Source organism: Priapulus caudatus, unplaced genomic scaffold (genome assembly GCF_000485595.1).
Source record: "Priapulus caudatus unplaced genomic scaffold, Priapulus_caudatus-5.0.1 Scaffold963, whole genome shotgun sequence".
Lineage (NCBI taxonomy): Eukaryota > Metazoa > Priapulida > Priapulimorpha > Priapulimorphida > Priapulidae > Priapulus > Priapulus caudatus.
In genome coordinates this window covers 28,803-43,702 of record NW_014578024.1, presented here as the reverse complement: position 1 = coordinate 43,702, position 14,900 = coordinate 28,803, and the positions used below count along the sequence as shown (strand labels likewise).

At 46.8% G+C, this 14,900-nt stretch overlaps 2 protein-coding genes and 1 long non-coding RNA gene across 3 annotated transcripts in view; 1 reads left to right on the top strand and 2 right to left on the bottom strand.

The window, feature by feature from the left end:
- LOC106814691 overlaps positions 1-1,889 on the bottom strand; it is a 9,975-nt gene extending 8,086 nt beyond the window's left edge. Inside the window, exons 1-2 of the long non-coding RNA XR_001394641.1 lie at positions 1,836-1,889; positions 1,031-1,185 (exon numbers count right to left, since the gene is read on the bottom strand). This is a non-coding gene — a long non-coding RNA (uncharacterized LOC106814691). The remainder of the gene's footprint in view (positions 1-1,030; positions 1,186-1,835) is intronic.
- Positions 1,890-4,637: 2,748 nt separating this feature from the next.
- On the top strand, positions 4,638-10,682 carry LOC106814683 (paramyosin-like). The gene is made up of 10 exons (XM_014819029.1): positions 4,638-4,692; positions 4,854-5,046; positions 5,940-6,039; positions 6,201-6,317; positions 6,906-7,148; positions 7,741-7,842; positions 8,260-8,391; positions 9,170-9,340; positions 9,766-9,913; positions 10,229-10,682. The coding sequence occupies exons 1-10, from the start codon at positions 4,638-4,640 to the stop codon at positions 10,483-10,485; spliced, it is 1,518 nt and encodes a 505-aa protein (XP_014674515.1). The 3' UTR covers positions 10,486-10,682.
- Positions 10,683-11,121: 439 nt separating this feature from the next.
- LOC106814690 (centromere protein N-like) overlaps positions 11,122-14,900 on the bottom strand; it is a 6,775-nt gene continuing 2,996 nt past the window's right edge. The window contains exons 4-5 of the mRNA XM_014819036.1: positions 13,133-14,278; positions 11,122-12,778 (exon numbers count right to left, since the gene is read on the bottom strand). Coding sequence (XP_014674522.1) covers positions 12,542-12,778; positions 13,133-14,017 — 1,122 coding nt within the window. The 5' untranslated portion in view covers positions 14,018-14,278 and the 3' untranslated portion in view covers positions 11,122-12,541. The remainder of the gene's footprint in view (positions 12,779-13,132; positions 14,279-14,900) is intronic.

Here is a 14,900-nt window from a genome sequence, read left to right as displayed (position 1 = left end):
GAGGAATGAGTGGCTGATGAGTGAGATCACTGTCACAGATTATTGTATTATATTATTATATGATTTGTTATATATTTTTATTATATAATTTTTACTATATACTTATTTATCATATATTTTGATTATATAATTATTATTTATATATTATTTATTATATATTTTTATTTTATTATTATTATATTATATATATATATTATGTATTATATATGATCATATATTTTTCACTGTAATATCGTGTCGTCGCTTAGATGTTATTCTACCTTACTGCAACGATCTCGTCACATAGATGTAATAATTAAATAGATTAAAATATGTTAAAGATGTAATGATTAAAATTACATCTAGCTGTCCTTTTGTCAGTAATTATAAACCAAGGTGTAATCATAACTTGAATAAGCATCACTTGTTACGATCATCAATTAATAAAGCAAATTTAAAAAAATAAAAGAAATCACATTAATTATTTATATAAAGTAATTAATTAAAGTAATTAATTATAGCAGGGCGCGAAATTATCATCAGCCCACCGACATTATGCCGACAATTATTTGGGGGCCTGGTAACATTGGCAAACACGGCCCTCCGAGCGGTGGTTTCAGCCGTCGTTAGCGAGAACTTAACTTTTTTTATTTATGCTACATTACTGTTTTACCTGAGGAAATCACACCATAACTCTAATCAACATTTTACAAATTTGAAATAAAGATGCAAGCGTGAAACATTGACCTTATTTTACAACAAATTGTGAGGCTGGTAATTATGTGGAAGGGCTGGTTATAAAAATTACTGTTACCAGCCCTCTGGGGCGGTAATTCTCGCCAACAAAATCTGGATATTCGATGGCCTGTATATTTGTAATGTAAAATTAAAGAAATTACACAAAACAAAGGTAAGAAAACTAAACGAAATTTCTGACAACGATAATAGAAAAATACCGACCACCGGACCCCTCCCCATGAGTCACCGCCTGCATCGTTCAACCGTCGGCCGCACCCACCCCTCCCCCCTCTCCCCTCTTCCTCCAGCGCACCTTGCTGCTGCTTGCGGATGAGGAGGTTGCGGTTGCTACGCAGCTGCTCCTCGAGCTCGCTGACGTGGGCTTCGTTCTCCTCGCGCTCCTGCTGAAGGTCCCGCCGCAGCTCCGCAGCTTCCCGATCCAGCGTCTGCTGCTGCGCGCTCGCGTTCCTATAGCAACGACGACGACGATGTAAACTCGATCTCTCAACTTGTTTTCAATTTTTCCAGTTAATTTCACGTGTTATTGTACTGCTATGGTAATGTACGCCACGAATTATTGTACTCACATGGTAATGTATGCCACGAATTATTGTACTCACATGGTAATGTACGCCACGACATTATTGTACTCAGCTGGTGAATGTTATGCCACCGAGTTAACTGTGTACTCACATGGTAATGTATGCCACGAGTTACTGTACTCACATGGTAATGTATGCACGAGTTACTGTACTCACATGGTATGTATTTCTGATATGATGCCGGCGTGACTTGTGTCATACAGGTGTGACAAATCAGATAGATGTGACAAATCCACACAGGTGTGACAATTTACACAGGTGTGGCAATCACACAGTTGTGACAATCCACACAGTTGTGACAATCCACACAGGTGTGACAATTCACACAGGTGATAGATAATGGTGATAAATGATAGATAAGATGCAGGTGTGACAATTAGTTCTGAAAAATCCACACACTGACACATGCAGTGTGAAACTGACACAGATCCACAGTTTGTGATCTTGAGCTAACGTTTTGTAGTACCCTTGCGTAGCGTCTTTTTCGCCGCAGAAACGTAAGAGCCTAGCATTTACCTAGTACGCCGATCGACAATTGAGAGTTTCTTGGCTTCTTGCTGCTCCACGATCGGTTGATCGCTGTGATTTCTCTCGACTAGCTACTCTGGCGCCTCCTCGTTGCTCTGGTTCTGGACTTCGAGCCTGACATTTAGATCATCACTGGAATCGTAATTATCAATTGCATCACGTATTATGTATCATAATTGGATCGTTTTCAACAAATTGATGAGAGACCCGATGACTGGATAGCCAGATGATCGCCTCTGGCCTCACTCATGATTTCATCCAGTTTTTATGAGTGCATTAATTACTCTCTTGAGCCTCGCCTCCCCCCCCTCCATTCCCGTGATTCTTACCTGGTTCTCGCGGGCATCTTGCCACTTCCTGCAGCACCTTTCCTCTACCCTCTCCCTCGATTCGTTTACTGGGTTCTCGCGAGCGCTTGTGCCGCTTCTCCACCACCTCCTCTCCCCCTCCCCCAGCTGATTCGTTACGTTTGGATTCTTTGAGGCAGCTTGCGGCCTCCTCTAGCTCGCAGATGCGGCCGTGCCCTCCGTCCACCGCCTCCCGCGGTCTCCTCTCTCCCTCCACTCTCCCTCCTCCCACCATACCTGTTGCTCCGCGGCAGCTTACACCTCCGTCTAGCTCTGCGAATTGCGGGCCGTGCTTTCCTCCACCTTCCCCCCTCTTCCTCCTCCCCCGTGATTCGTACGTGGGTCTCGCAATAGGCTTGCCGCCTCCTCTCCTCCGCTCATGCAATGCAGGCCGATGCCTACTCCTCCACCACCTCCCCCCCTCCCCTCTACATCACCTTCCCTCTCTCCCTCTCACATTCCCCTACCTGGCACCTCGCCGCGGCAGCTTGACGCCTCCTCCAGCTCGGCGATGCGGGACGTGCTTTCCTCCAGCAAGTGGTGCTGGCTGTACACGGTCTCCCTCCGTTCCCGTTCTCGTTCCTCGTCCTCCGAAGCATCGCTTCCACCGCGCACCACCTGCCGAGGATTGCGCTGCACGTCGTTAGCACCGTCAGGGTGCGCACGAGAGAGATGACGACATCATAATTTGCTGTCGTTTATATCGATTGTGTACTCATACACACGCGCGCGATGTGAGATGTCTAAGATTATAATGCTATTTATCGACATCTCATCATACACACGCGTGCATAGTGAGATGTCTAGTATATAATGCTATTTTATAGACCATACTCTCGTACCCACGTGCATGTGAGATGTCTAGATTATATGCTTATTATAGGACATCGCATCTACACACGCCGTGCATGTGAGATGGTCTAGATTATAATGCTATTTATAGACAGCGTCTCATCGTACACACGCATGGCCATGTGAGATGTCTAGATTATTAATGATTTTATCGACATCTGCATCGTACACACGCGGCATGTGAGAATGTCCGAGATTTAATGACTCATTTATCGACATCTCATCGTACACACGTGTGCCAGTGAGAATGGTCTAACGTTATATGCTATTTATCGACATTCATCGTACACCACGAGCGTGCATGTGAATGTTACTATTATAATGCTACTTAGATCGAATCTCATCGTAACACGTGCAGTGCATGTGAGAATTGTCTAGATTATAATGCTATTTATCAACAATCTCATCATACACACGCGTGCACTGTGAGCTGTGTAAGATATATAATGCTATTTATAGCATCTCATCGTACACACGCGTGCATGTGAGATGTGGAACGATTATAATGCTATTTATAGACATTCATCAGTCGTACACCGTGGTGCATGTGAGATGTCTAAGATCTAATTAATGCATATTTATAGAATCTCCTCAGACACACGGCGTGCCATGTGAGATGTCTAAGTTTAATCGCTAATTATACATCTCATCAGACACACGTGTGCATGTGAGGTCTAAGATTTAATGCTATTTATCCAATCTCATCAGCAAACGGCGTGCATGTGAGATGTCTAGATATATAATGCTATTATCGATCTTCATCGTACACAGCGTGATGTGAGATGTCTAGATTATAACTCTATTATCGACATCTCATCGTTACAACGGTAGCATGTGAGCATGTCCAGATTATAAATGCTATTTAGTCGAATCGTCATCGTACACACGCATTGCATGTGAGATGTCTAAGATTCTAATGCTATTTATCGACATCTCATCGTACACCGCCCGTGCATGGTGAGATTGTCTAAGATTATAATGCTATTTATCAAACATCTCTCATACACACGCAGTGCCTGTGAGATGTCAATAAGAATTATATTGCTATTTATCGAACATCTCATCATCACACAGCGTGATGTGAGATGTCTAAGATCCTATAATGACCTATTTATCGACATCTCATCGATACACACGCGTGCATGTGAGATGTCTAAGATCTATAATGCTATTTATAAGATCTCATCTGACACGCGTGCATGTGAGATGTCTAACGATTATAGTCTATTTACTAGACATCTCATCATAACACACGCAGTGCAATGTCGAGATGTCTAAGGATATATAATGCTATTTATCAGACATCTGAATCAGTACACCACGGGTGCCATGTGAGATTGTCTAAGATTATAATGGTATTTATCGACTCTAATCGTAACACACGCGTGCCATGCTAGAGACGTACTAAGATACTATAATGCGTATTCTTATCGACATCTCATCGATAACACACGCGGCATGTAGATGGTCTAGATTATTAATAGCTATTTATCGAACATTCTCATCGTACGACCGGGTGCATGTGAGAATGTCTAGATTATCATGCTTATTTGTATCAACATCTCTCGTACACACGCCGTTGCAATGTGAGATGTCTAAGATTATATGCATATTTATAGCATCTTCACGCTACACTACGGTGCATCGTGAGATGTCTAGTTAGAAATGGCCTATTTATCGACATTCTCATCGGTACACAGCTTGATTTGTGAGATGTTAAGATTATAATGCTATTAATCGACATCATGCTCTACCCGATCGGGCATGTGAGATGTCTATACTTATCTCATTCCTCTCTGCTTCTCAGTGACGGAGCACGAGAGCAAGGTGGAGGAGGCGGAGGAGAAGCTGGTAGCGGCGAGGGAGGAGGCGGCGCTGCAGGAGACGCAGGCGCGCGTGCTCGTCGCCGAGATGACGAGGGCATCGTCGCAGCTCGCCGCCGCCGAGAAGCGAACAAAAGAGCAGTCGGATCGCATCGCCGACCTGCAGCGGCGACTCAGGTGACGACGAGCGCGCGTTGTTCGGTCGCCAGGGGGAGCTCCGGTCGCCAGGGGGAGCTCCGGTCGCGCGTCGAGGCTCCACGGGGCAGAGTCAATCCTTGTTCGATTGATTACAATGCCTTAGCCAGATCGTGCAGCCGCCTCGCCGGCGTATATTTAATTCCCCGCGAGATCGCACACAAATAACGTATGGGTGACCGAATCCGCAGTTATTATAAAATTAAAATTATAACTACACAAAAAGATCACCGATTGCATCGTTAAAAATTAATAATAGTATTTATCATACTATTATTATAAGTATATAACCCCGCGCAGGGTTTTTGTGGTAAAATGAAATGTTGAAATGTACGTTACTACTACACGTTAAATGAGCGTTCAACGATAGAGCCTAAGACGTGTTCAACAGCGCGAACGCTCGCCTTCTGAACGACACTGTGCGGGCGAGCGCTCGCGAGCGCGCGCGATCCTGCTCCCGAGACTGTTCGCGCATCGCGCGAGTTGTTATCAAGATGGCGACAGGCAATCTGGCGAATGCGAATCTAACATTTCTGACTTTTATTCTTTCATTCACTTCTGAATTCAGATCATATCAATTTCGTCTGCTAATTCGTTTAATAGTACTTTTTCGAAGACATTAAAATCTCGCGATTAAAATCCGCTGAGGAAGCCACCATGGTGCATGGTGGCCGCCATCTTGGATATATCGAGCGCTTGTCATTCAAGTGGCGTTGCGTTCATGCTGCGAGCGTTCGCGCTGTTGAACACGCATCTGGTTACATTAGCATCGTTACGTCGGCGTAGTTACGTCAGTCATTACATAAGCGTAGTTACGTAAGCATAGTTACATTGGCGTAGTTACGTCAGCGTACTGACTGCTCCTTCCCGTCTAGATCTGCGGAGAGCGAGCTGAGCGAGAGAGACTTCGACGCGACGGAGCTGCGAGCGGCTGCCGCGGAGAAGCAGGCACTTCTGCAGCAGCGAACCCTGCAGGTGCGTGGCGCCATCTATGGCCGAAATCCGTAACTAATAACTTAATACTGTAACTTGACGTGGGCAACATAGGAACGTCCGTAGTTGAATGCATTTGGTTTCCAACTTTATAGTCGTGGCGCGTTTTGCGAATGGTTTAACGTGTTTGCTGTCGGCAACAGGTTCAGTGTTTGGAGCAACAGTTCAAGACTTTCCGCGTCAACATGGAACAGCAAGCGTTGCAACTCAATCAGCATCTAGAGGGCGCCGTGCAGAAAGAACGCGCGAAGGACACACAGGTAGGCAGCTGTCGTTCGCACGTTCACTTGTCCCTTGCCGTGTATCGCCGGTTGCCGTTTTTTTTATCTATGCTCTTCTCAATGTTTTTGTTGAGAATTTCATTTATTTATTTGATATTATGATATAATATCATTATTTTATTTCAAATTTATCTATCTGGTGGAGCAATTGTCATTATCAGAATTGCCATCGAAATCATCATTGTCCCCAGCAGAATCATCACCTGATTTATCATCATCATCATCATCATAAGCATCATCGTCATCGTCATCACCTTTGTTATCATCACCATCATCATCATCAGCAGCATTGTCATCGTCATCACCATCGGCATTGTCATCGTCATCAGCAGCACTATCACCAGCAGCAGCAACTTCATTGTCATCACCATCATCATCGTCATCGTCATCACCTTTGTTATCATCACCGTCATCATCATCAGCAGCATCGTCATCGTCATCACCATCGGCATTGTCATCGTCATCAGCAGCACTATCACCAGCAGCAGCAACTTCATTGTTATCACCATCATCATCGTCATCAGCAGCATCATGATCGTCATCGTCGTCTCGATCCGTTGGCTTCAGATTCAGGAGCTGCAGCGGCATCTCGACGCGTCTCAGCTCGAGACGCGAGACGTCGCCGCGAGACTCGGCGAGGCGAGGCAGAAGAGCGAGGTGGACGGTGCTGCCATCTGTAAGCTCGTCTCCGACCTCGAGCGCATCGTCGCGTTCCAGAAGGATGAGGTCGCGACCTTGACCCGGGAGCTCGACGCAAAGACGCGCGCTGTCGCCGCGGAGACTGACACGTGGAGGGACAGCGAGCGACAGGTGCGTGGCGTTGCCGACGGCGACGACGAGCATGAGATTCGCGCATGTTGTTCGTCTGCTGCCTCGCGAAACTAGATTCACGTAGCGACATTAATTAAATTGATTTTATTTATTATTTATTATTATTTATTATTTATTATATATTTAATTATTTAATTAATTAAATTCATATTTATATCATTTGTAATGTTATACAGGAGATACGTCGGGTTCGCTATGTATCCCGGATGGGATAGTATGTTGTTGATGGTATATCAGATAGTTTATGTAGTACAGTAGTATGCGTGATTTGGGTTTTTGTGCTGGTTGTGTTCACGTGCGGGCAGGTGTGCATATACGAGTATGTGTGTGTGTACATATAGTATATAATATAATACATAATATAATAATATAACATAATACATAATATCAGGAGTGGATAATAGAGATTTTTCTTATACGCTCCTGATAATCCACTCTTATTGTGGTTAAGAGTGAATTAAGAGTGATTATCCACTCTTATCCACTAGATAATAGAGATATCTATTATCCACTCCTGATAATATAAATACATAATTATTGATGGTGATAATTAGGGACTTGTCGTTGACAGGTGAGAGAGAGGCTGCACGAAGCATCCGTTAAGCTGGAGCATGTTGAGGAGAGGGAGAGCACGCTGAGAACAGAGTTACAGCAGCTCGCTAACATATACAACGTGAGTCGTTGTACTTTCAAGGATTTATTGCGAAATCATTGCTCCTGCCTGTTAAGGATACTCTCCACCTTTTGCATGGGTATTGCTCTAATGAAGATTAAACGTTTATTGACGAATGAATAAAATCAATCACTTGTTTTAATTACATAGTGTTAGCCATCGAATAAAGTTGAAAATGAAAAATCGGTAAAATTTTGCCTAAAACCTTGAGAGTATCCTTAATCACTCTACCCCATCGGGTCGGTTACAAAACTTTATCCACGACGTGTCGCCATGGCTCAGTCAACCTGTTCGGAGTGGCTTTTTCTTCAGCTAAGGAAGCTACGAAGAAAGTTAAGCGTCAGTTCTCTCTTTGGCGTGGAGCTAAGGAAGCTACGAAGGAAATGCTCAGTGTCGTGTGTTTTTCGCATGCTTCAGAGGAAAGAGGCGGACGCAGAACGGATGACGGACGAGATCGGGGCGCTGCGAGTGAGGGAGGCATCGCTCGCCACAGAGCTGGAGCAGCAGCAGAGGGAGTTGCAGCAGCAGCGCACGCAGCATCAATCTCAGGTGTGCGTCGCCCGTCAACGCTGCCCTCGTTAAGCTTAATGCTCGTTTTCTTCGGTGCTGCGGCGAGGAAGGGACCCTTACTAATTACCTGCGTTGATCTTTTGTGGTGATGACGATGATGATGACGATGATGATGATGACGATGATGCTGATGATTGTCATGATGATGATGATCATGGTGAATATAATGATGACGATGATGATGCTAAAGATGATGATGCTGATGATGATGATGATGATGATGATGATGGTCATAGTGAAGATGATGATGCACGGGGCTCGCACAACTTATGATGTTATCTTTTACTGTTCTGTCCAGTTTGCAGTGTACATAGTTAGAAATATATTATTATCTCGTATACTTATCTTACTGGCTGGTAGCATCACTTCACTCTAATTAGTTATCACATCTCATTCCTATAGGTGCCAATGTTGCAGTATGAGTTATCATACACTATCTCTACAGGGTTCTCACCAGGGCCATAGCTACCATTAGGCAATAGGAGGCAAATGCCTCCTACAAAATTTCTAAAAAATAAAAAATTAAGCGGGCCCCATACCCCACGCCCTATTGGCTCGCTTCGCTACTTGTTCTTTAACTCACAACATTTGCCTCCTACAAAATTTACCTCTGGCTACGGCCCTGGTCCTCACTGCAGTCTGAGCTATCACACATTATCTCTACAGGTGGCGTCACTGCAGTTTGAGCTATCACACTATCCCTACGTGTACAAGTGGTGTCACTGCAGTCTCGGTTATCACACTTTTATCCCTACAGGTGGCGTCGCTGCAGACTGAGTTGCGTCGTTGCGGGGATGAGAGTCGCGAGAGTCGGGACGCGGCGAGCAGAGACATTCGACAGCGGGAAAACAAGCTACAGGCACTGATGACGCAGCTAAACGACTGCCAGAGGCAGCTGCATGAAGCTAGAGTGACCATACACTCGCAGGTAGAAAGCATCGCGAGCGAAAAACGCAAAATGCGGGCCCCGTTGTCGGTAACGAGATTGCTGGCCTCAACGTGATGCGCATCGTCAACAAACCATAAGTGTCGAGACGTCCTCCCGTCCTACGATGCAGTCAAACCTCTATAGAACAACACTTGTCTATATAAAGGGCACGTCGAGTGTTTCCCTCGGGAGCGGTTCTCTAGGGTAGGGGCGTGGCACGCGCTAGTACTAGTCTTAGTACCGATGATGATCGACGAATATTTGCTATCAGAGATTCGCTGACGAGTTACCACCAAGATCGCTGAGGTACAACAACAATGGTCTTTTTTGTTCTCGTAGACAGAAACGTCGTAAAGTTACGAGCGTGGAAAAACCTAGCAGATCTCCTCGTAACGCCTCGCTAAACGAAACGAATTGATTTTTAGGAGTCACGCAATCGACATCTCAGTGGCCAACTGAGGACGTATGAAGATGGCCAGTATTTGTTTTCGCCCGAACAAGCGCTGCTGCAACACAGAACGTCGAGCGTGTACGACGAGCCGGATACGCCAACGAAATCCATGTCGAATCACTGTGAGTTTGCTATCACTAATTCAGCTTGCAATAATTAAAGATAATAATGATGATGATGATGATGATATTAATAATAATGATTATTATAATAATATTGACAATAATGTGTCAATAATTCAGTTTGTAATCGCTGCAATCAAATTGTGAAATATTTATACGGACGTCAATTATAAATCTGGTAGAAGCGGTTCTAGATGGGGCTGGGAAAAAATTTGTTCTATCTTGAACTGATTGATCTAAAGTGTTTGACTTGATGAGTAGTTAAGATGTTATGAAGTAATTTGTAAATTCCTTTAACAACACCGACTTCACCAGCTTCCAAGGCTGAAGACCGGAACAAGATCTTCGACTATCGCGTCAAGGAAATCGACGAGTCTGGCTCCAGGAGGGTTTCGATTGCAGGTGGCAGCACTGGTGAAAACCGTGACGAGTCGCAGACATTCCAGGGCATGTTGGATAAAGTGTTGTTAGAGATCGATGGTCATCATCACACATCGCATAACCACACCGCAAGTTACCCGGCACAGAGAGACACCGACAGTAACTCCTCGTACTCTGTACATCCTAACTGATTCATATCGACAATGTATTTTTATATATGTTCATGATTTTTGTATTTATAAACTACTGTATATAAATTTTATACGGATCTCGTCGAAAAGGTTTCTTTGTACATAAACTGAACGTGTTTTTATTAAATGTACTAGGTGAAGCCTGTAAAATAATAGAGCTTTTGAAGATTGTAATAAACTTTTTTTTATTGTCATAATACTTTTCTACACCCATTTTACTATAGCCGCGTTCACACGACTCCGTATTTATGAAATTCGGTATTTGCGAGATACTGAATCTGAGACAAATACGCGACCGAGCGTTCACACGCTGTTTCACGGCTTCAGAAATGCCGTATTTGCGAGCTGCGAGCTGCTTAGTACACTGAAAAAAAAACAATGCGTTCAAGCGATCAACGCGTAATAAACAATCAGTGCACAGCAACTGCCGATAAAATACGTAGACTGGTCCAGGCTCGACATACTCACGTTACGCGAGTGTAACTGTTGAGCGCGGACCAGTCTATAAAATACGCGGCTTCAGAAATTCGGTATTTAGCGTTCACACGAGGAAATACGCGGTCCAACAGTCCAAGAGATTCGGAATTTCTCAAGCACGGCAAATAATTCGGCATCTGGGAAGCCGCGTATTTCAACAAATACCGAATCTATTTAGATTCCGTATTTCTTGGACTGCGTATTTTGCCTCGTGTGAACGCTAAATACCGAATTTATTGCTACGTGTAAACGCGGCTTATGTCTAATAAAATGTGAATTTGTACATTCAACAGAAATTAAAATGATGAAGAATAAGAAACTATTTACTTGTAAGCTAGTACATTAAGACATAAAGTGGGGAAGCTTACACAACTGTGATTGTCACCAATACTATGATCATGACCTATAATAAATTAATAATCATATCAACGATATTGAAGAATGTAATTTAAACAAAATAAAATCCTATGGAAAAACTTTCCATAACACATTTCTAAGAAATACGTGTGTAATAAGAACTAATTTTCACGCTAGTCTAATATGGCAACAAATATCAAATTACTAAAACAATTTGACAAGGTCAAGTATTAGGAAACATTAAAATGACATAAAATGTAAAATAGATTCAGAATAGAAAAATTATATCGTACATAGATCTATCCTCTTCTTGGTATAAGGTTCGTTGCAGGTTGTGAAGTTCATGTTGCTCCTAGCCACTCAAGAAAAGCTCCCTTCTCTGCTAGCAGAATAAGGTTATGAAGTGATAGCATAAGATCCCAACTCGCTAGCTCCTTGCAAATCTTCCCCATAGCTACGAGCTAGCACGACGTGATTACGTTACAACGACTTCATCGTTGAGTTTTCAAAGCAAACAACAAACATGTCTGCAGACTTTCCCTGCAGACAACAATGTTATGAAGATGTAGTCAACACATGTCATGATGTCTCCTAAGAAATCGTCCTCAAGCTTCCTCTGCTAGCGTGAAGTTGTGAAGTCAACATGCCTCCTTTCCGATCCTTTCCCCCGTAGGCACGACAACGTCACGATGTTACCCGCTCGTCTGCGCGTCTCTGCGGTCGGCGTGACAGTGTTACCCGCTCGTATGCGCGTCTCTGCAGTCGTCGTGACAACGCTACCCGCTCGTCTGCGCATCTCTGCGGTCGGCGTAACAACGCTACCTGGTCGTCTGCGCATCTCTGCTGTCGGCGCGACGGTGCTACGCGCTCGTCTGCGCGTCTCTGCGGTCGTCGTCACGACGCTACCCGCTCGTCTCTGCGGTCGGCGTGACGATGCTGCCCGCCCGTCTGTGCGTCGCTGAGGTCGTCGTGACGACGCTACCAGCTCGTCTGCGCATCTCTGCAGTCGGCGTGACGATGCTGCCCGCCGGTCTGTGCGTCGCTGCGGTCGTCGTCACGACGCTACCCGCTCGTCTCTGCGGTCGGCGTGACGATGCTGCTCGCCCGTCTGTGCGTCGCTGCGGTCGTCGTGACGACGCTACCAGCTCGTCTGCGTGTCTCTGCAGTCGGCGTGACGATGCTGCCCGCCCGTCTGTGCGTCGCTGCGGTCGGCGTGACGACGCTACCCGCTCGTATGCGCGTCTCTGCGATCTTCAAGCACGATGAGGTTGCGAGCCATCCTGTGCAGGTTGGAGACGTGAGGTGGCAGCGGCCAGGTCGCCATGCCCGCAGACACGAGGTTTCGGAAGCCGTCCAGAACGCTGCTGCCGGTGAAGGTCACGCGGCAGCGGAACAGCTGCCCGGAGTCCATCTCCGCCGCCTGCAGCCCGCGGAAACGCGTCTTCAGCCGGTACTGCACCTGGAACGAAAACGGTGGTCGTCAGTGGGCGTTAGAACAGAAGCGGTGTGATATCTAGAGAGATTTTTTTTTAAAAAGCTTTGCAGTTCTGTCCGCGAGCCAGAAATCGAACGTCGGTCGAGTCGTCTTAAATACTATTTAATTACAGTGAATTCTACAATGTATCACTATTTACTAACAGCACGTACTCAACACTACCAGGGTTCTCCCCAGGATGAAATTCAAACAGGGGGGAGTTTTCCCAAACGGGGCGCAACAATTCAAACAGGGGGGAGTTTTCCCAAACGGGGCACGCGCGCCCCGTTTGCGCAACGTAGGGAGAACCCTGACTACCTAATTACTACTAATTAGTACCTGCTCCAGCGTCGGCTGTGGTTTCGTCCCGTACGCCGCGTCCACCCGCTGTCGCTTCGCCGCCCGCTCCCCCTCGTCCTCCCGCACCGCCCGCCCGTCCAACCGCGGGGGCGCCGCGCGCTTCGCTCGACCACGAGGGGGCGCCGCGGGCAGATCAAGCTCGTTGTGTAGCTGGTGGGAGAGCCCCGGGAGCGCGTTGCGCTGCAGCGCAAGCCGGGCGAGCGAGCGCAGGCAGCGCCCCCTCAGCGGCATCTCGCGCACCTCGCAGCATCCGAACGTGACGGCGAGGGCGTGCGTCAGCGCGCGCCGGCGCATCGGCGATGTCCGAGTCGTGAACACGTGCGCGGTGTGCGGCACGCACGCCGCGTACACGACGTCCGACGCGCGGAAAACCCGCCCGCCGCCGCCGCCGTGCATCCACAGCCACATCCAGGTGGCGCCGGCTCTCGTCTCGACGTAGACGTCGTGCTCGACAAGCGGCGCCAGCGCCCTCTGCAGGCGCTTCCGCAGCTGCTGGTCACTCGGCAGCGCCCCCTCGATCGCGACTTCGTCGGCGAGCTCGTACGCCTGCCACGTCGCGTTCCCGGCCGCGCGCACCGCCAGCAAATCCAGCTGGGCGACGTCGGCGACTGTGGCGTTCTCTGCGCAGTACTCGACGAGGCGCGAGACGAGCTCTCGCTTCGTAGTGGATCCGTAGATGATCGAGCGAGCGTGCGGGTCGAACGATTCGTTCTCGTCGCGCAGGTAGGACCAGCGCGAGAGCAGGGACGACGCGTCCTCGTCGTTGCCGGCCGTGAGGGCTTTCATCGTCATGCGTCCGAGGACGACGCTGAGGCAACGTTCCCGCATCGCCGCGTCGGCCACGTCCGAGCGCCGCCGAGGCATCCCCAGTTTTTCGCGTCTCGGTTCGTCGCGTCGGACGGATGCCGAAAAGCGCGGAAATCGACTTGTCGGGCGGAAGTAGAAACGCGCGAAAATCGACGTGTCAGGGAGATAAGCGTTTTTTCTCTACTTCAGATCGTCGTCGCCGGGAGAGATGCGTCACTCAGCGGCGCCCTCTTGTTGTCGTTGCGGGAGACGCTCAGTCATCCAGCTGTAGGTCGAATCGCACGTAAAGATGCTTCGTAGTGACGCCCTCCTCGCAGGCTGAAATAGCAGCGAAGCTTCGAGATTAACGTCCGGGGTTCTCTCAATTCAAACGAAGGAACATTTATAGGACGTTAGTGCATCACGTGATAAATCGTTGAAATTCCATTGGATAACGCAGCAAGCACTATGAAGCGATAGTGCCCGCCTGAGCGGGCACTATTGCTTGCGCGACGCATTGTTATTATAACGCATTGTGTTCACGTCACGAATCTCCTGCGTCTCGGCGTTCGACGCAAGGGTTTCGAACGGCGGTTGTGTTTGTGTCGAACGTTTTGTTACATCGAATGCACCGGCAAATTAGGGAGTATAAAGAAGGTATATAAGCATGAAAAGTAGATTGCATAGTCATGTGATGCACTAAAAACATTAATGCCTGTTGTTGGGGGCACTATGCTCTCATAGTGTTGCTTTGGGAAGGAACTATTCCTTCCCTCAGCAACACTATGAGAGCATAGTGCCCCCAACAACAGGCATTAATGTTTTTAGTGCATCACATGACTATGCAATCTACTTTTCATGCTTATATACCTTCTTTATACTCCCTAATTTGCCGGTGCATTCGATGTAACAAAACGTTCGACACAAACACAACCGATATTATATTATCATTATATTATAT